This window comes from Salvia hispanica, chromosome 5 (genome assembly GCF_029641045.1).
Source record: "Salvia hispanica isolate PSC_SH4W2 chromosome 5, Shi_PSC_v1, whole genome shotgun sequence".
NCBI lineage: Eukaryota > Viridiplantae > Streptophyta > Magnoliopsida > Lamiales > Lamiaceae > Salvia > Salvia hispanica.
In genome coordinates, this window is record NC_142696.1 from 32,167,072 (window position 1) to 32,187,348 (window position 20,277).

The 20,277-nt window shown below is 32.5% G+C and overlaps 3 protein-coding genes and 1 non-coding gene across 4 annotated transcripts; 1 reads left to right on the top strand and 3 right to left on the bottom strand.

Moving 5' to 3' along the window:
• Positions 1-104: 104 nt before the first annotated feature.
• Positions 105-4,888, bottom strand: PYD2 (pyrimidine 2). Its single transcript, XM_048082437.2, has 13 exons — positions 4,697-4,888; positions 4,411-4,578; positions 4,081-4,132; positions 3,186-3,455; positions 2,858-3,069; positions 2,218-2,338; positions 1,700-1,787; positions 1,533-1,611; positions 1,158-1,245; positions 1,037-1,077; positions 896-948; positions 655-811; positions 105-552 (listed from the first exon to the last, which is right to left on the bottom strand). Exons 1-13 carry the CDS (start codon positions 4,790-4,792, stop codon positions 358-360), a joined length of 1,620 nt encoding a protein of 539 aa, XP_047938394.1. The 5' UTR covers positions 4,793-4,888; the 3' UTR covers positions 105-357.
• Positions 4,889-7,339: 2,451 nt separating this feature from the next.
• TRNAM-CAU (transfer RNA methionine (anticodon CAU)) lies at positions 7,340-7,424 on the bottom strand. Its single transcript is given in 2 exon segments — positions 7,340-7,375; positions 7,387-7,424. It is a non-coding gene; the product is annotated as a tRNA-Met (tRNA).
• A 2,444-nt stretch (positions 7,425-9,868) lies between these two features.
• Positions 9,869-10,921, bottom strand: LOC125190661 (uncharacterized). Its single transcript, XM_048088011.2, has 2 exons — positions 10,824-10,921; positions 9,869-10,574 (listed from the first exon to the last, which is right to left on the bottom strand). The coding sequence occupies exons 1-2, from the start codon at positions 10,877-10,879 to the stop codon at positions 9,980-9,982; spliced, it is 651 nt and encodes a 216-aa protein (XP_047943968.2). The 5' UTR covers positions 10,880-10,921; the 3' UTR covers positions 9,869-9,979.
• A 6,954-nt stretch (positions 10,922-17,875) lies between these two features.
• On the top strand, positions 17,876-19,085 carry LOC125186219 (uncharacterized). The gene is made up of 2 exons (XM_048082568.2): positions 17,876-17,966; positions 18,317-19,085. Exons 1-2 carry the CDS (start codon positions 17,917-17,919, stop codon positions 18,915-18,917), a joined length of 651 nt encoding a protein of 216 aa, XP_047938525.1. The 5' UTR covers positions 17,876-17,916; the 3' UTR covers positions 18,918-19,085.
• The last annotated feature ends 1,192 nt before the right edge of the window (positions 19,086-20,277 follow it).

Genomic DNA, 20,277 nt, shown 5'->3' on the forward strand with positions numbered 1-20,277 from the left:
GGTTATTGAAGCCAAGATCCAAAATTTTCTTGCATAATTTATCAACAAGTAAAGAATGTGGAGTAGCAACCATCATAAGCCAGTAGATACCTAACAAACTCAAATTAATTCCAACTGCATCTTCAATATCAGAAATTAGGACTGATATTCACAAGCAATCCTGGCAATCCTGACATTCACTCAAAACAAAATTACACACATACATTAAACTCTGTATATACAAGCTCTCAACTGCTTCAAGAGAGAAAGATTTATGTACACTGTAAATAATAGGAGAGGACTTGTAACTTGTTGCTTAATACTTAGTGTGAGTCTTTTGTACGTAAAAATGGAAGTATCAAGTGCAGAACCAGAAGCTCAAGTTGTGTGGATGCTGCTTCGCACCACCGGAGCTCGTAGGGAAGATAAATACTCGGCGTCCGCTCTTTCCAATCCGTCAAACAAATAGTTGAAAGGCGCCATTTTTATGTATTTTCCCCTGCCAGGAACAGCCTTCAGTTCCTCCTCCTCCCAAACGACCCTTCCGCCAGCAATTGTTACTTCCACTTTCCCCTTCAAGAAATTAAGGAAACATAGCTTTTAACAACTTATGATTCCATGGCTTATAAGGCGCACCCATCATGCAGTCGAGACAGAATTACGAGAAGATTTTACCTTGCCCCTTCTTCCCTCATAGACATTTGTATCTGTTCGATAGTGGTGGGATTTTGCGCTGATCTCAAAGCTTGAATTCGGGTTCAAGACTATTATGTCTGCATCTGACCCGACTAGTATTGCGCCTTTTTTGGGATATATGTTAAAAATTCTGGCACTGAATGGGTGCAAAGGTTAGAACTTAGAACTTGAGACAATTCACAAGTGTTGGAGTTGATTACTGGCGAAAAGTAAAGCATACCACTCTGTGCTCGTCACCTTAACAAATTCAGTGACAGATAGTTGTCCAGATGCCTGAAAGTTCAAGATATATAAATGCTGAAAGTTCAAGATATATATAGTACTGTTAAACTATGAAAAATGGAAATAATGGCAAACATACCACCATTATATCCCAAACCAGATGCATTCTCTCCTCAAGACCTGTAGGACAAGGGCGAATCAGATGAAATAGAAAATTATCCATCTTTTGAAATGCACAAGTATTTAGAAAATGATGGTACCATTGACTCCATTTGGTATTTTTCTAAAATCATCAATACCCATGGCTTTCTGGGTTGAGTTGAAAGTACAGTGATCTGTTCCGACAAGCTGCAACATGTTTTAGTGATACTTAGGTAGAGTAGAAGAATATATGCCAACTATCACATCTGAAGTGATGATCAGAACCTTTAATAGATGATACAACATCAACATTGAAATCACATATGAATGTTTTTTAAAAGCAAACTGCAGGGCCAGATCCCACAGATATCTAAATACAAATATTTTAATTGCATATCTTGTTTTTTGCTAGTTGACAATTACCCTTAGTATACATATGATAATTTAAAGGGTATGCCACAAGACCAGAAGTCAGATAAGAGAAAAATCAAAACCTGTAAAACCCCAGTTGAGAGAGCTGCTTGAAGAGCTTTACTATGTCCAGGCCCTCTAATAGGTGGACTCATGACATACCTGGAACAAAAGGAAATCGAAATGTCATACTTTAGAAAGGTGTAGAAAAATATAATCTAATTATTTCTGGAAGAAGGAAAGTTCTTGCTTTGCTGCTGTGTGAAAATCAGAGTCCCATAGGATAGAATCATCCAGTTCTAGTCCTGAAACTACTGGCTCCCCAATAACCTTTTGACCTGCAGGTGTGAAACAAAATAATGTATACTATATGTCTCTTTTGTAGATCTGGTGATAATAGAGAGCATGACCCGATGAACAAGAAGGGTGAAGAACGGAAACAAAACAAAATTGAAACTGAATATGAGCACACAGTTTAGCAAAACATGAAAGAGAGCAAAGTGCGCTGCATGATAAGAAAAGCCAATTGAAGCATGAGGACCGAACAACTAGGTAAAATTTAAAATGTCAGTTTCAGGGTAAGGCTGAGAAAAATGACTGGAGTACTGACTTACAAGATGAACTTGATGACTAAATAAGAGTAACCTAAGCTGGATCACGTTTGTAAATAGCTCAGTCAAGAACATTAAGTTTCTCAAGAATTGAACGAACTAGCTGATGATTTCACGTTTGAAAGTACAACAGCATTTACATATAAGTTCAACAAACCTGATTTTCGAGCTTTAGCTATTTCTTCCATTGCATCTATGCTCATCACATGGACAACATACAAAGGAGTGTTCACGAAACCAGCCAAACGAATAGCTCGGCTAGTTGCCTCACCTTCTAGCTGCACAGAGGTAAAACGAATCAACTGACTGAGGACAAAATGAAGAAGTTTATTGATGCCCATGAACTAGTAATCAGCCCGACATGTAATAAGTGATTCTAATCTAACACTGTGAACTATTATTAAATGATATAACAATCTAGCCATAACCTGATGCTAAATAAGTACCTCAATCCGAACTATATAATTTTACTGCTGAATCAGTGAATCCTATCAGAGTTTAAGTATTAACTTTCAGAGTATCTTTCAATCTCCTCACAACCGCTAGCATGGAAAAATGAAGGCTATTAAATGCCTATTGTCATATCAAACTTGTTATGCTACAAGCTACAAGCTACCATCTATGATCTATTTATTTTGAGGAAATCCCTGATAAAATGAAATTTCCGGAAAGTAAAATAATGTATATATAGCTTGGAAGAAAACATAATCTTAGCCTTAGAATTTACAGTTGGCAAACTATTCTAAATAAAACAATAATACTTGATAGTAGTATAATAAAACCTAAAATGGATTTACCGCTGGTGGCCTTGAAAGTGCATGACCCTCAGGACCTGTAATGCCAAGTTCTATCATTCGTTTTTGTCCTTCAAACACAGCATCTCCATTCTCTGCATGGACCATGGCTAAGGCACCAAGAGATTTACATTTTTTGAACCCCTCAAGCAGAAGTTCATCACTGATCATTAGAGAACCCTTGTAGGCCATGAAAAACTTAAAAGAATTAATTCCTGTACCGTGCAAGAAGAATGAGTTATTCAGTTTATTGAAACAGCACTTGAGTGAGATAACAAATTATCTTTAATGATTCAAAAGTATACCCGGACATAGGGATAGGGAGGCATACCTTTTTCCTTAACCATTACCTCCATTTCTCTAGAAACAGTGTCATCCCATTTTGTGATTGCCATGTGAAAACCATAATCCATGGCTGACCTTTCTGACTTCTTTACATAAGCTTCATATCCTGATGATAAGCTCCCATTCACGGGTATAACAAAATCAATGTGCATTGTGGTTCCACCGGCTAAAGCAGCAGCCTGCCCACTGAAGAAGTCATCAATTGTCTCAGTGCCCATGAACTCCATTGCTAAGTGTGTATGTGGATCAATTCCTCCTGGCACCATCAAAGATGCACATTACAGGGATAGTATAGTTACTAGACTTTGTAGACTCTACTAGTCTCATAAATGTCAAAGCTCTTACGTGTCCCAAGCATCAAAATATCACAACAAATATTAAGAACATCATTCATTATTTCTGGTAGGGACAGCTTTATGAGCTACATTACTTGATGAACTAGCTCATATGTTACATGGAAGAGGGGTGTTGCTTTATGTACTTTGACAACAGTCTTAATGAATTGGGGAGGGAAATCACAAGGGGCGTCATATTGATTGATAATGGGGAGTTGTAACATAGATAATGGAATCAGAAACTTTTAGACACCACACCCAATATACCAAGCAACACTAATGGCAATGATTCTCACTTGATTTCATTCTTCAATATGATCACCTCGCCATGTACCACCTAAATAAAGATAACTAATTCACATGATTCACACTTGCAGAGCCGGACATTCCCTTTAAAACTCACACTAACAGAGCCGGACATTCATTTCTAATATCAGAATATAACTAGCTCCTTGTATGTATATCAATTCTAAACTGCTGAAAAACACTATGTAGATCATCAAAATGCTTTTGAGATACTGTCACAGCTTTTGGTTGCGAATATACCTGGCATGACATACTTGCCAGTAGCATCAATAATCTTAACATCATCTGCAACCTGCAGACCAGGCATAAACTTTCCTTATGTATTTATAAACATTAAGCTACATATCAGGGAAAACTGAGTTCTAATTAAATCTTCTCAGCCTTCGTTATAAATATTCAGCCAACTTATACAGTTAGTCATAAAAACAATCCTTGAACAGTGAAAAGTGAGTTCTAGATCCACTTACGCAAAACAAACTTCTCCAACTATAAAACTAGATACAAATTTAACTTCTATCCATATCAATTTCCAAAAATTGAAATCACATTGAGATTTAATGATGCCATTACCACGATATCCTTCTGAACTGCAGCAATGATGCCATCCTCAATATACACATCAGAAACCTCTTTATGGTGAGCGTTCACTACAGTTCCCCCCTTAATCAGTATCTTCGACGTAGGCGCAGTAGCAGCTCCACACGCCAAGTTGCCATACTCAGCCCCGGCATCGCAGAACTACACAATTCAATATCGGAGAAAAGAAGAAAATCAAAGATAAAAGAAGATAGATACATCAAACTCTGTTGAAACTTAACTAAGATGATCGGTAGCAAAATTTAAAATCCAAATATACCTGATTGTTGGATCCACATAACGGCGAGATGAGTGAAAGGAAGAGGATGATGAGGAGATGAGGTGAAGGAGCTCTTTGAGCAAGAGAAGAGTCCATTTTTGGTTGTTTACGAAGCTTGTTTTCCGATATGGCAATGGAAATCTGCTACCAGTTTGACTTGTTGAGAATCACAATCTTCATGGTTTGACTAAAATATTATCAAAGCTTCATCAATTTTTAATTAGATAAAAGTTCCATATACTTATCCACATTTTTTTTCCTATTTTTTTTAATCTTATGGAGTAATACATTAAAATGGTGTTCAATTTACTAGATAAAATAATATCAAGATATCATCTATGATTGAGTTGTAAGATTTTTTTAGTCACATGGAGTTAACTATGACTAATTATTCATGATTAATCTAGGATTGAGTTGTGAGATTGAATCTCATTAACCAAATACACTACAAATTCAATCTCGGATACAATCTTGCAAACCGAAAATCCCCTAAATTTAACTATGTAATACTCCTAGCTTTTGATCCTAAATACTAATATCTCAATTCCATAGAAATGGACTGAATTTCCTTTTTCCCCAATCCAATAAAAATAGTACTCCCTCCGTCCTATAAAAGATGTCTTTTTTAGTTTGTCCCACAAAAGATGTCACAATTTTTTTTTTGGAAAAAATTCTCACTCACATGAATATAAAAATTATATTTTTTTCTCCATTTAACACACAAATCAAAACCTCCTAAAATCTCGTGTCGTCCGACAAGTGTGATATCTTTTATAGAACGGAGAGAGTAGTACATAATCATTTATGAAAATCTTTTTCTCTTTCTTTTTTTACTTTACTTTTTATAGTCCCAATCTACACTATTATTTAATCAACTTTTTTTTTCCTTCTATCTTACTTTACCAATTACGCGTTACACTAGTTATCTAATTAGTTTATTTCTATAGAACGGATGGAGTATATTTTAACTTATATTCAACGATTTTATTAAAAAATTATCAGAACACACCATTCTGACAAGAGTAGTAAGTCCAACATCATTCTAAAGAAAAGAATATATATCAACATTCTTCTCTTTTTAATTTTTAATTTTTAATTTTAATGCATTTAAGTTACTAATTTGGTGGTCAAAATGATGTCTATCGTTAACTTTTTTAATGGACCAATACATGTTGTTTAGGACCATCAACTACCACACTTGTGTATTATGATTAAAGTGTTTTTTTGGCAAATGTAAATGACTAATTTTGAACTATACTCTTTTTGTTAATCCCCCAACTTTTATAAATAGCCAATTATATCGTACAATATTATTACTTCCATCCCTCAAAATTTGCTACACTTTGACCCGACACGGATTTTAAGAAATGTAATGGAAGTTGAAAAAGTTGGTGGGATGTGGATCCTACTTTTAAAGTATTAGTTTTATAATAAAATGTGAGTAGGAATGAGTTAGTGGAATATGAGGTTCACTACCAAAAATGATAAAAGTGAAGTGTATCAAATTTTTAGGGACGGACCGAAATGGTAATATGTATCAAATTTTAAGAGAGAGTATATAAATTAAACGTTTGATATAGATTTGGAAAAATTATACTTGATGTAATTGACGAAAAATATTATGAAGACAATATGTCTGACCATTTAAATAAAGATGTTTTGTAAACGTACAAAAGAACATCGTCTTTTTAAAAGTAGCTATTTTGTCCCAAAAACCAGTAGGTAATAGGGGTGTTAACAATACCTTGTTGATTTCTAAACTCAATTACCTAAAAGTTAAAAATATTGTTGGAGATGATGAGTAGGTGATGAGCAGGTGCATCATCAACTTAAAATTAGTGGTAGATTTTTTTATTAGTATTGAGTAATTCATGGCTAAAAAGGCAGCCACATTTACACTACATCGTATTTTGATTTTTGTGGGTGGCATTTGATGACTTCCTCATTAAGCATAGATGCATGTATATGTATGTAAAAGATGATTTTGAGGTATGCATGTATATGGAAATGATTTGAAGCAAAAAATCGATAGTTTTCTGGGAAAAAAACAACCATTTTCTTTGATGATTTTGAAACTCTTTTTTTGCTTTTTTCTTAATCCGAAAATATATATTCAAATTTAAAGTTTAAACTGAGAATTGATGGTTTAGATTCAAAACCTAATCTTAGTTAATCACCAAAAATCGGCGGGTTTGAATGGAACCAAAATCACTGGTTCAGGTTTAACAATTTTAATCGGGGGAAACTTGACGGATCGAATACAGTTCAATTGAATATGAGATCCTTATATGGTTTCATAACGTAATCGCTGATTTTTATACGCAGGCATGTCTAGCCTCAAGTCCTCAACTCTAGGATATAAAACATTGTCATATAATTATACGATATGCATCAGATTATTTTATCAAAAACTCAATAATGTGCTAGTGATATTTTGCGGTAAAATTGTTGTAACAATATGGTTATCTTTTTATTTCCCAAAAATTTCGAATAACTTTGAGTCAATTATCAGATTTCAAAATTGGAGTATCACGTGATTAGGGATAAAGATCAATTAATCTTTTTTATATGAATATCAAATTACAATTTAAATTTATTGACATTGTGTTAAGAATACTACCTTAAAAGAATCCAAAATAAAATTGGGGTGAGAGAGGCTCGAACTCTCGACCTCAGGATTACTCAGAAGCTATGAGACCTACGCGCTAGCCAACTGCGCCACCACCCCTATCGTTATATATTCTATGTAATTAAAATATACCACTTTGCACTTCTTCAATAAATCTCCATTAGAAGAACTTGCATGACCTTCAAATTTTGCTTCAATAATTTGCATGATCTCTAAGGCCTATAACTAATGTAGCCTACACATGGAGGGCTGCGAAATATAATTAAACTATATATTGTGTGTGACGCAAAATGCTTATTTGTTCAAAATACTACCAACATGATTGACTAATTATATCCGGGGTTTTAACATTTTTTTACATAAACATCATGTAAAATTATGTGTTACTACTATATAGATAATAGATTCATGATTTGGATCAAATATTCTATGATGATATCTAAAATATCTAGCTAACGGGAGTCACTCTATGCTTACTCCGTGTGAAAATCAAATCGACAGGTTGCACTTAAGTGTAATCTATTTCGAAATAGTATAAGATCAATTCAATCAATATGAAGAAAACTTCGAGCTGAAAATATTGTCAATCAATTTTGGTATGTCCAAATTCTAAACCTATAACTTTTATTTTTAATTTCAGATAACTAAACTATATTCAAATTATAAGTACATGGGATGGGTGCAATAATGAGATACAAACTCAATTCCTTAACCAAAACTTCAAAAGGAGATACATTTGAAATCCAAAACCAATAACCACATTGATCTAAAAAGGAGATACATTTAAAGGAGATACATTCAATTATTATCAAGACTTTTATCGCACCTTAACATATATATTCTTGAACACAATTTTATTTCTATTTGAAACATCAATGACACGTCCATATTTCGTTGTATATATTTGCTTGTATTTTAATTCATATAAATTTTAGTCCAATTCTTAAAAATAGTGTCCGCACAATTAAAAAAAGTCCAACCTTTTCCTTTCAATATTGATGAGTTCAATTATTTTCAACTTCAGTGATATTATAGGCTTAATTGGGTCAGACTTACCTTTGTGAGACTTGAACTTAATAGTAGGAGTAGTACATAAAATGATAAAATATAGTCTGAAGTTTCCTGCTGAGAGAGCAGTGTGAGCATTGAGCAAGTCGCAATTAAGAAATTACTCCATAGATAGTAAGGTTAAATTTTGTGTATATATTAGATGGATGCATTATACTTATTTTAACTATGAATTATATTAGATTGCAGAATATATCCCCGAATATCATGTTCTAAGAGCAGCCAAGTCTGACGTTGCACATGGTAAGACAATAGTCATGAATCATGATAGTGACTGGGAATCATTAATAATGGTTGGAATTTAACGATTGGTGAATTAATTTTTTTTTAATATCACAATCAGATACAATATATTCAGAACTTTTGAGTTAAAAAATGCAAGTTGTATGATAAATAATTTCATACTCTGAAAATATAAAATAGCACTAACATAACTAAACTAACAATTAACACGTTACTACATAAAACGCTGGAGTATTTAATTTAAAGTCACACGATTTAAAATACAAAATGACACTCTTATTTTGTAACATAACTAAACATAAAAGTGACTACAACATATCCGCAAAACAAAACAATATGAAATACGAACTACAGGAAAACAAAGGTGACAAATTAAATTTGAAATTCATAGCAAAGCATTAATAATATAATTGAGATAAAAATAAAATTTCAATAAAAAAATGCCAAACTATCTAATTTTTGGGTAAGAATAGATGAATCGAATATCATCCAATCGCCTCCCATTAAGTTGAAATAATTTCCTTAAATCTCTACATTTAAAACATATCCTATCATGATTCGATGGGTTTTATAATAATAGTAGTTGTGGTTTTATTGGTGCACTTAGGCACTTGCTTTAGAAATTAATTGGTAGTACACATTATATTGAAAGGGTGGATCCGACTTCTATAAGTTGGAAAATGCAGAGTAGAATAGAAAAACGCCACTTTTCTTGACTGGGCACCTTCCAACTTCTCATCCGCCGCAGCCATCGCTTCCATCTCCGTTTTCGACATCGATTTTACTAGTGCCATAGCTGATTTTTAGTTTTACTAATGTGTCCGACTCCGAAGCGTTTCATTTTGATCCATTCCATATTAATTGCCCCACTTCATTTTTATCACTTTTAGTAATGAACCTCGAAAATAATCAAGTTATTCTTACTCAAATTTTATGGAGTGCTATAAAATATATATAAGTAGGACTCACATTCCAAACATTTTCAGTCCACTTTTTATGACATATCTTAAAGTTCGTATCTGGTTAGAGTGTAACACATATTGGGAGATGTGAGTACTATTTTATAAAATGGATATTGCATCACGAAAACATCCAAAAATTTTGTTTTTTCCTACAAAATTTAAACTTAACATATAATATCATGAACTTAAATAATTGTTAATATTTTTCCACCGGGCACTTCAATTTATTATTATATTACATAAGATATGATTAGCACTGAAAAATGAGAGTGATGCAAAGGTAGTTGAATTTTGTATAATAGCTGACAATTAATTTACACTTAATTACACAGCTAAGCAACTAACATTACATATTATAATCATCAATGTTAGGAGTTGGAGTCAAGTAGTAGCAGTAACAGTAGCAGTAGGTGAGGGTTGAGTCTGCACGAAAAAGAGAGCACGTGCAGCAGTGACGAGATAAATGAGCAGCCCCGAGCCCACAAATATGAGGAGCAGCACCACCGCCTGCACCGGCCTTCCGCCGCACGACAGCGACCCCAGCTTCACCCTTATGAAATCCACGATGGACAGCGTCAGGAACGTGCACCCGAGCACCGATCCCACTGCGGACGCCGAGAGGCAGTACTTGAGGTGGTCCACGTTGATTTCGGCCCTGTGCGGATCGGTGGGGTCCATGCTGTTCCGCAGGTTGATCTGCAGCTTCAGGCTCTGCGCCACGAGCGACGAGAACAGGAAGAAGCTGAACGACGCCACTTCGAACACGATCAGCCTCCTCACCGTCTCCCCGCTCGTGATGCACGACGCGCTGCCCACCGTCGTCGCGTTCTCCGGCACCGTCATGGAGAACCCGATGAACAGCGCCATCGTGAAGAGCGAGTTCACGCTCACGATCCCGTCCAGGGCCGTCACGTGGATGCTCGTGTTCTTCCCATTGCCGGCCGGGGTGCTAATTTTATTCTCTTGCATTTCCAATCTGATTGGAGCTATTGAATTAGCTTCAGCAGTAAACGCAGACGACACCGAAAACGTAAAATTCTAGGGTTTTGTTGCCCTTTATTAATAACAGATGTTTTTGTTTTGAATATAATTTTTAATTAATTATGATATTTACGTTTTCAAGAAACTAGAGTTTTTCTAATAATAGTAAGTATTTATCAATTCAGTCATTCTATGTACGTTTCTACAATTATGTATAGAGAGAGGGAGACAATAGTATGATTACCCGTCTGAAGTTGGATCATCGGAGACATGGATGATGGAGAGACGCCTTTTGCTCATTTTTTATAACTTAGGAGTAGTAGTATTTCAATTTGGTTATACTTTTCAGTTTTCAACTTTCAACTATGCGTGACTATTTATATAGGACAATGTTTGGTGTAGTTTAGGATTGGACAAACATGTCTTTCTTGGAAATCGTCATTTTAGAAATAATGACCAAGTCTTAGTCTTTTAAATAAAAGTTACTACTACTTTCTACTTTAGCTTTCGGCATTCTACTACCTAATTAATTAATTAAACAAATTAGGCATGACTAAATCTCATCTTATTAACCGCGTAGGAATTATGCACACCAGCTCATTGCGCTTAATTTGAACACGTTCCTGCAATTTATGTTATACTATCTCCCCGTCCATGATTAATTGTCCTACTTTAACTTTACCGAGTTTTAAGAGTCATAATTTACTATTTTAGTTGTATTTCTGAAAATCCGTGTCGAACTCAACTGAATTCTTAATTGCTGACGAAGGGAGTATGAAGAAATATTGGTGAGAAAAAGTTAGTGAGATGTAAATCTTCTATTTATTTATGATAAAATATGAGTGAGAATAAGTGGAATATGAAGTTCATTTGTCAAAAATAGTAAAAGAAAAATGGAACATTTATTTGTGGACTAATGCAAAAGAAAATGTACTATGAGACGATTATTTTCGGATGTGATTATGTGAGTTAACATGGGCCAGGATCCCCTGCTGTGCACAGCAGGGGCTGTGCCTTGAAATAACACACAATAACTTAAAAGAGAAAGAAAATAAATAAAATAAAAAAACGCATTACCTGCGTTTTGTTATTTGAATGATGCGTTTCAAGGCGCAGGCCCTGTTGTGCACAACAGGGGGATCTTGCCCCCAGTTAACATACCTATCAATTTTAGAAAAAGAGTGAACTATATAAATGGTACTTGATCTTTCACTTTCACACGTAAATGGTACCTGATCTTTATTTTATATCATTTTTGGTACCTATAAATCACATTTTTGGTACCTGATGCAATTTTCTTCCGAAAATGCCCTTTAAACAAATATATTTTCCCATTTATGTCATAGAGGGTATTTTAGACATACATAAAATTAGTACCAAAAGTGATATTATAATATCTTCTCTCATTCTCCTCACTCTTTATACTATTATTATTAATCAATATTAATATTATTATTTTGATGTTATAAATTAATATTTAATTCATTTTTAATATCATTCAAATATACTTAAATATAATTATAGTTATAACTATATTTAATTATTATTATGATATTATTGTTATAATATTAAAAACTGATAGTAATTAATAAATAATTGTAGTATAATTATATAAATTATGAATCACAAAATATTATGTAATAATAAATTAAAAATAATAATAATTATTATTATTATTTTACATTAAATTAGTAACTAATTAATATAGCCTTAATAAAAATTTACATTCTGAATTGTATTCATAATGATATAAAACATTGAATATTTTTAGTTAGGTGTTTCAACCTTAAAATGAGTATAAAATATTTTAATAAAAAATATTCAATTGATTTAATTACTTTAAATAATTAATTTAATTAGGTATTTTGTTTTTTATTTATATTATGAATGCAATTAGATGTTGTATAAAACACTAAAAAGAAAGAAGAAAAAGATGAGAAAATAAAAAAGAAGGAAGAAAAAACATAAACTTAAGGAGAAAAAAGAAAAAAGAAAGGAAGATAAAATACTAAAAAAAAAAGGAAAGAAGAAGAAACTGAAGAAGAAAAAGAGAAATAAGAAAAGAAGAAAAAATAATCACATATTTGGTATTTAATTGAAATTTCCAAAAATATCCTCCATTAAAAAAAATCACATGTTTGGCACCTAGGGTTATTTTTGTCACAGGGTACCAAAAATGATACTATAAAATAAAGATCAGGTACTACTTTTGTGCGAAAGTGAAAGATCAAATACCATTGATGTAGTTCACTTTTATAAAAAATATCTTGTTCTTTTTACCTAACTTTTAAACTAGTCTTCTGATAAAGTTAATATGTTGGTGTAAATAAATTTACTTTTAATTTTGAGATGTTCAAGTTCTTGAACCGGTCACGAACTCACATATAGAAAAAAATAATTCTCTTAGTATTTCCTTTCTTTTTACTATTTTCTCTCTTTCTATTATCGTCCAGCTGCGTATCGAAAGTATTCTCAGCACAATATTATTTTAAATTGAAGGTTAGTCAAACTTTCATTCTAACTTGTACTTTCATATATATAAGTCCGTTTCCTCAATTAACAACTTGCAATTAAGAAATGAGTAAATGGGTAGTCAAGTTTGAATTCTTATGCATTTTGATCCGTGCATATCAAAACGAATTTTATGATCTTTCGTGTACATAAATATGACGATAATTTATTTTGAAAATGTATCCCTGATCAAATTGCACGTACGTCTCCATTAAAATATAGATATATAGCAAATATAGTAATTTTTGTTAAGACACGAGGGGAGTAGTTAATGTTTAATTGATAAACTAAATTCAGTAATAAATTATATGTTCAAGAATGAATGTTGAAGAACAGCCAAGGCTGACGATGCAAGGCTGGCTTTAAGTGGTTAAAGTATATTATTAATTCCATTAATTAATTTGACTTGATAATGAAATCTTTTGTTTTATGATAGTCAAGTTTATAGGAGTATTTTGGAAGCGATCGACGGCGACCGGCTGATTGGGCTTGGTCTCATTATTATGCAGTAATATATACTCCGTACAAAAATATTAAGTGATTATATATATAGAGATGATAGTAATTTTTTATTTTCTGGATGTATTTTAGTGTCCCATATTTTTTTTGTATAATTAGGTTGTCTCACCCTTGATTATTTATTTTAGCGATATTGGCACCTAATATCATGAAATTTTTAAAAAGTTGGATTTTTCCCCCGAATTTTAAAATTGACAAATAATATCACGAATTTTACCCCTTCTACCAATAAAAAAATTTGGTCTATATTAATAGATTGAAGACCAATTTTGGAGGGTGTGCTTCAAGAAAAACCACCCTCAAAGATTGAAAAACTTGAAGCTCTCGAAGTTGTTGTCAATAAATTATGAAAAAAAATCCGTATAATGATATTATTTGCCAGAATTATTCTTTGGTGGGAAATAATAAACTCGGGGTAAAGTTCGTGATATTATTTGTCAATTTCAAAGTTCGTAGGAAAAACCCAACTTTTTAAAATTTCAATGATATTAGGTGTCAATATCCCTTTATTTTCATATATGGAGTATTAAACAGTTTTTAATAATACAATACTTCATAACTAGTATTCACTCCATCTTTTATTAAGGGCCCACTTTTAATTCAGCATGAGTTTTAAGAAATGTAAAAAAAGGTGAATAGAAAAAATTGGTGGAATATGAATCTTACTTTTATATAAATGCAAGTGAAATGAGTTAGTGGAATATGACTTATTTATCATTTATAATAAAAGTGAAAGTGAACACTTAATGAGGGACATGCTGAAATACAAAAGTGGACACTTAATGGGGTTGGATGGAGTACTATTTATTTGAAGATATAGAAATTTAAAAATTATATATTCCAATTTTGAATTTATTAATTCTATTAATCAAATTTTGAAATATAATTATATATCATATTTTGGTGTAATAAATTCGTACTACAAAATTAAAAAATATTATACACAATTAATATTAAAGGAAAAATAAATAAAATATGAACATATGATAATAATACATGATATAAGACCAAAAATAACGGATTATAAAATCTCATACGGATTAAAAGAAGTGGCACCTTAACTTGATTGAACGAGTGGATATTTAAATACACACGAAAATGCAATCTAATACTAGTAATAACAAGATAATGTGTACACATACAAATAAAGTACTTCTTATAGAAATAAAGTTTACCGTAACAAACAAAATCTTATCATGATTAGTCAAATAATGAGATGAATCATATATTCAATCTACCAAACTAACATAATTAAATTCTACTACGCATAGTTTGATTATGATATCCAAAATCAAAACCTAAGTGATCAGTGCACTAGCATTCATGTCAATTAGTAACCAATTGAATATGAACCAACTGTAGCAGCAAATGAGCAAAAAGAAATAAAAAAGTGATTAATACGATGGATTGGAATCAGAAGATCTTAATTGATTACTGACAAATATATATTGGTGTATTTGGGGTAGAATATATCAGTATTAAAATTTAAAACTTTTTGTTATGGGTTGGTTTTCAGATAAAGAACAAATTATTCGAAAGAATAATTTTGTTCGAACCTGGATTTTGAATATTTTAAGGATACAATGAGAAAATTAAGGGAATCTTGAGATTATGTACTCCAATAAAGATTTAACTAAATTGTTGCTACTATTTGTTTTCAAGAAATCAAATGGTCATAGTTGGATAATTCATTACTAGCATTTTTCAAGAAATCAAATGATCATCCAAATCACTTTCAAATTTATTATATACTATAAATCATTGACCGTTTTTTTAAATTAATGTATACTTAAGTTAGTACACTAAAATCTAACGGAGCCGTGAAATTTTGGAATATATTCTCATTTTTTAATAATTCTTGAATATTTATGTACACGAAAGTTCATAAAATTCATAATTAAATATGTATATGCATGAAATTACCGTCATGTACATGTTAACATCGTTATAGTATTTCTTATTTAATGGATCTTTGAACGGGTATATATTCTCAAATTCAAACAAAATACTTTATTGTCATATTTATGTACACGGAAGTTCATAAAATTCATAATTAAATATGTATGCACGCGGAATAAACATAAATATATTTATATTTGTTATGGGGAGTGATCAATTGCTAACTCATCACTTAATTGCTAACTACAACTAATTTAAGGTCATAGGATTTTAGAAAACGTGTGGTCTACAATTTGCCACGTGTAATTTTCGTTTTTATTAATAAAATAAAAAAAGATAAAAAAAACCCGCCAAATTAGGGTTTTAGATGAAAATGTCAATATAGTGTTTCGGAAATATCAACACAAGGCTTTGAGAATGTCAACACAATGCTTTAAGAATGTTAACCCATTGCTTATATTAACATTCTACATGTATTATATTGACATATTTTATATAGTATGTTGACATTTCTGCTTTACGAAAAAATTGAAAAAATTTTGAATTTTTTTTCAAATTTTGACGTCGGAACATATGCATGTATGATATCGTTGGAATTCTTATAAAATCATCTTTAATTTGATATATGTTATATGAATTTAACGTTTTGGGATTTCTTTTAAAAGTTAGTTATAACTAAACATGTAGTTAATTGATATTAATACCCCTATTGATATTTTATGAAATTAATCATATGGCTTTATTGACGTTTTTTATTGATCGTATTGACATTTCGTGGTTGATGATCTAGGCCCTTAATTTGAATATCTAATGATTATTATTTAGTTGTAGTTAGTAATTAGGTACTGAGTTAACAATATAACACTCCCATGTCTAAATTTTAGAGCGATTCACAAATTTTATTTGAACAATTTAGACAATGTGATAATGTTTTCATTCATTAAAGGTTCAAGAGTGTCCCCATTTACACTCGCGCGGTGCTCAACTACGAAAAATCCCAACATTCAAAGAAAAATCCAAAATATCGTCAAAAATATAAAAACATGAAAACCTAAAATTATTTTATCATAATATATTAATCTGAATTGATTTGAAAATCTGAATTTTGAAAGTAAAAAATATTCCGATCTGAATCGAAAGTCTGAGAATCTTAACAAATTTTAAAATTTTGATTTAGTTGCATTTAAAAATTTGGTTTTTATTTTTTTAAAGATGATCAATAATGGTTTTCATTATACTTGTGAACCCTTAACCTATTGATTAGAGGAGAAGTGTCTTACCAATTAAACTACACTTTTAGATATTTTGTTCTTAGATATTTTGAGATATTTTGTTCTTAGATATTTTGTTTATTCTTACCCGAAATTTACATGTACTTAATGACATGGCGTGGAAATTTGTTATGAAATACCTGATTCGAAAATGTGGAATTAATCAATTAATAAACTCCTTAAACTTAAAATGTTGTTTTACTCTAAATGGAATATGGAGTTGCCACTACTTCAGAGCTTTGTTTTACATTTTTGAAGGATGGGTTATTTTGCAAATTGTTCCAAAAGATCGAGCCAAATACTACAATAAACCATACTCATGCATCCACCATTAGTTTGCAATAGTTAACAGTACCGTCCATAAAAGGTGTGTGAGTTGGTTAAGAGGTGGAGAAGCTAATACTTGAGTCTAAAGGTCACAGGTTCGAGTCCACCTCCGATCGATCACCAAAAGTGCTCGCAAATTACTGACAATATTTCGCGAACATTGCGAATGACAATAGAAAGCACATAAAGTTCATATTTAAACACATACACTCAAAATATGTATACTATACGTTCGAAAATTTTAATCCTACGTGGCTAGCTGTGGAACCTATGTGACTTAGTTTAAAGTATACATGAAACGGTGTTGTTTCGATGACCTAATTCTTGAATTCAAATTTAAATAATGTGTGCCTAATAGGATAAAGTATACCTCGCAGATCTGTCGAGTTTGAAGAATGACCCGTCACCGGAAATTGACACCAATCTTTAAGCTTGTGATATTTGAAATCACTTTCAAAGTTAGTGGTAAACACCAAAATTCACCCAAAATTTATAACTTTTAAAACCAATATCGCAATATAAAATAAAAATAACAAAAGTAAATTCCATTCTTTTACTTATAATAAATGATTTTTTTTTGACAAACAGCTAGCATCAGAAAAAGTCCTACACGCCACATTTAGAACTTCTGACATATATAGCATATACACTCTAAAAATTAATGTATTACTATTAATATCCCCAACCCATCGTAAATCAGACAACTTATTAAACATATAAAATAAGGCGTGTCACCTCCTCTATATATATATGGTACATTAACGGCAGATATCGATCGCATATTTGGTAAGTTGAGAAACAAATACAATCATGAACAAAAGTGGTTCTATCATCTCCTCTGATCCAACTTTATTATACGGGTAACTATAATTCATTCATATCCTAAATATAAGCATATACTAGGATACTGAATATGGTGCATTTCAAGCAGTAGACACATGCTGAAAACGCGCCAAAAATACTTTATGTTTCGTAATGACTTGAAATTCGTATTAATAGATGCTAATTTAATGTTTTTTCTAGTCTTATTTAATTTTCAAGTTTCGTTTTATTTTTATTTTTGGATTTTTAGTGGCTTATAAAGAACGGTTGTATTTATTTTAAATTCAAATTTTTATTAATAAAATTATTTATGTTTTTAAGAAAACTACTGTTTCTTTTATTATCCTTAGTTGAGTCATTTTTCATACGTTTTTGCTATATTAATTAGGTTGGAAATGCAAGAAAATCCAAGCGCCACTGTTGATGTCGTCGACGCATCTGAGAGCGGGAACAACACGACGAGCATCCATGTGACGGCCCTCGACGGCATCGTGAGCGTGAACTCACTCTTCACGATGGCGATTTTCATCGGGTTCTCCATGACCGTCCCGGAGAATTCGACCACGGCAACGAGCGCGGCGTGCACCACGAGCGCCGAGACGGTGAGGCGGCTGATCGTGTTCGAAGTGGTCTCGTTCAGCTTCTTCCTCTTCTCGTCCCTCGTGGCGCAGAGCTTGAAGCTCCAAATCAACCTCCGCAACAGCATGGACCCCACCGATCCGGACAGGGCCACCATCGACGTGGCCCACCTCAAATACTGCCTCTTCGCCTCCGCAGTGGGATCGGTTCTAGGAAGCGCCTTCTTGATGCTGTCGATCGTGGACTTTATAAGGGTGAAATTGGGCTCGTTTTCTTGCGGTGGAAAGCCGGTTTACGCGGCGGCGACGCTGGTGGTGTTTGTCGGCGCCGGAATGCTGATTTATGTGGTGACTGCTGCTCGTGCTGCTTTCTTTGTGCAAAATAATCAGCCTCCAACAACCAACCCCTGATGCTGATTTTCGTAAAACAAAAATACTACTCCCTCCGTCTCCTAGAAATAGGAACTTAAGAAAGAGATTGAAAGAAAAGTGTGTTAGTGGAAAAACCGCATAGGGTTGTTTGTAAATATGAAATCCTAAGCATGTATTGTATGATTTCCATGTTTTGGTTCTTGTCTATGTGATTATTTTAATCTAGGTTAGGTTTTTCTAGGGAACGGTAATCCGGTAATGGCCTTAACTTCAATGTCTTTTTAATTGGGAGTAGTGAGTTAACATATATAGATAAGAAGCTCTAGGGCTAAAACCAGTTGGGAGTAGTCCGGGGTGGATCTTGTGTGTTGAATGTTCGTAGAAGCCAACCTCAAGCTTACTATATGTCTTGTAGAAGTGAGAGGTTGGTGAGTAAAGCCTAAGAGACGTGACCAACTTATTCTAAGCGAACAATTCCACGATAAGTGATCAACTACATGTGAGCATAAAATTAACACGATATTCCGATAAATAATGGAAAGTAATTAAAAAGTAGAATTCATATGAACAAATAACCCGAAATGAGCTAAGAACAATCTTTGCCATCATTCATGTTCTCTTATCGTCTTTACTCATTAGATTACTTCTTGTTTCTTGTACTTTTTCAATTTCAAAATCAAAATAAACTAAATTTACTTGGATAATAGTGTGCTATTCAAGGGATGGTACTTTGAGAGGGAGCCCTATATTAGCGATCTTCCAAACAACGCTAGAGACACATAAAGGCATATGAATCAAATACTAAGTTAATTGGTCTTTGAATGTTATGCTTGGATCATGAAACTATTTTTGTCATTTTTTAGTTTTTACATTCATTAGATTAGCTACTCAATTGAATGCATCTTACATTGTTAAGATATACGAGTGTTGAATAGCAATTGTGTGAACCGAGAGTAGATAGCAACTTCATCAATATCGTTCGAGATGCGTGAGGTTATGTGTGAAAATATAAATTTTGAAAGCTTTTAGGAGTTGTGTGCTTATACTATAAGGAGATTTTGGGCCTAACATGCTACCTAAGACATATGATCTTACCTTAATGATATCTTAGTAACTCTAGAGACCCTAATCGTTATAGTTCATGGATTGACCAACCACCCAAATGACATAGAGTCGTTGTCATCCAATTCATAGAATTCTACTCCCATTTGATAGTGATTTTGTTTTTGGTCTAGATATCGATCGAGATTTAGTCTTAATATTCAGGTCTTGGTACTATAAAATTCATGGATATGATATTCTTTAGTTTAGTGGCTATGTACTACACTAGCCAAATTACACTTGTAAGGTACGTAATTTGCTTGTTAAAATTTAAAGTGAGTCAATATGTAAGAACAAT

What these genes read in the sequence shown, in the direction of transcription:
- PYD2 (XM_048082437.2), bottom strand. Translation starts at nt 4,792, where the DNA reads ATGGACTCTTCTCTTGCTCAAAGAGCTCCTTCACCTCATCTCCTCATC. An exon ending in AGCTAAAGCTCGAAAATCAG is followed by an intron (nt 1,788 to 2,217) that starts GTTTGTTGAACT and finishes TCACACCTGCAG; the next exon opens with GTCAAAAGGTTATTGGGGAG. An exon ending in ATGAGGGAAGAAGGGGCAAG is followed by an intron (nt 553 to 654) that starts GTAAAATCTTCT and finishes AATTTCTTGAAG; the next exon opens with GGGAAAGTGGAAGTAACAAT.
- LOC125190661 (XM_048088011.2), bottom strand. Translation starts at nt 10,879, where the DNA reads ATGAGCAAAAGGCGTCTCTCCATCATCCATGTCTCCGATGATCCAACT. An exon ending in GATGATCCAACTTCAGACGG is followed by an intron (nt 10,575 to 10,823) that starts GTAATCATACTA and finishes AGCTCCAATCAG; the next exon opens with ATTGGAAATGCAAGAGAATA.
- LOC125186219 (XM_048082568.2), top strand. Translation starts at nt 17,917, where the DNA reads ATGAACAAAAGTGGTTCTATCATCTCCTCTGATCCAACTTTATTATAC. An exon ending in GATCCAACTTTATTATACGG is followed by an intron (nt 17,967 to 18,316) that starts GTAACTATAATT and finishes TATATTAATTAG; the next exon opens with GTTGGAAATGCAAGAAAATC.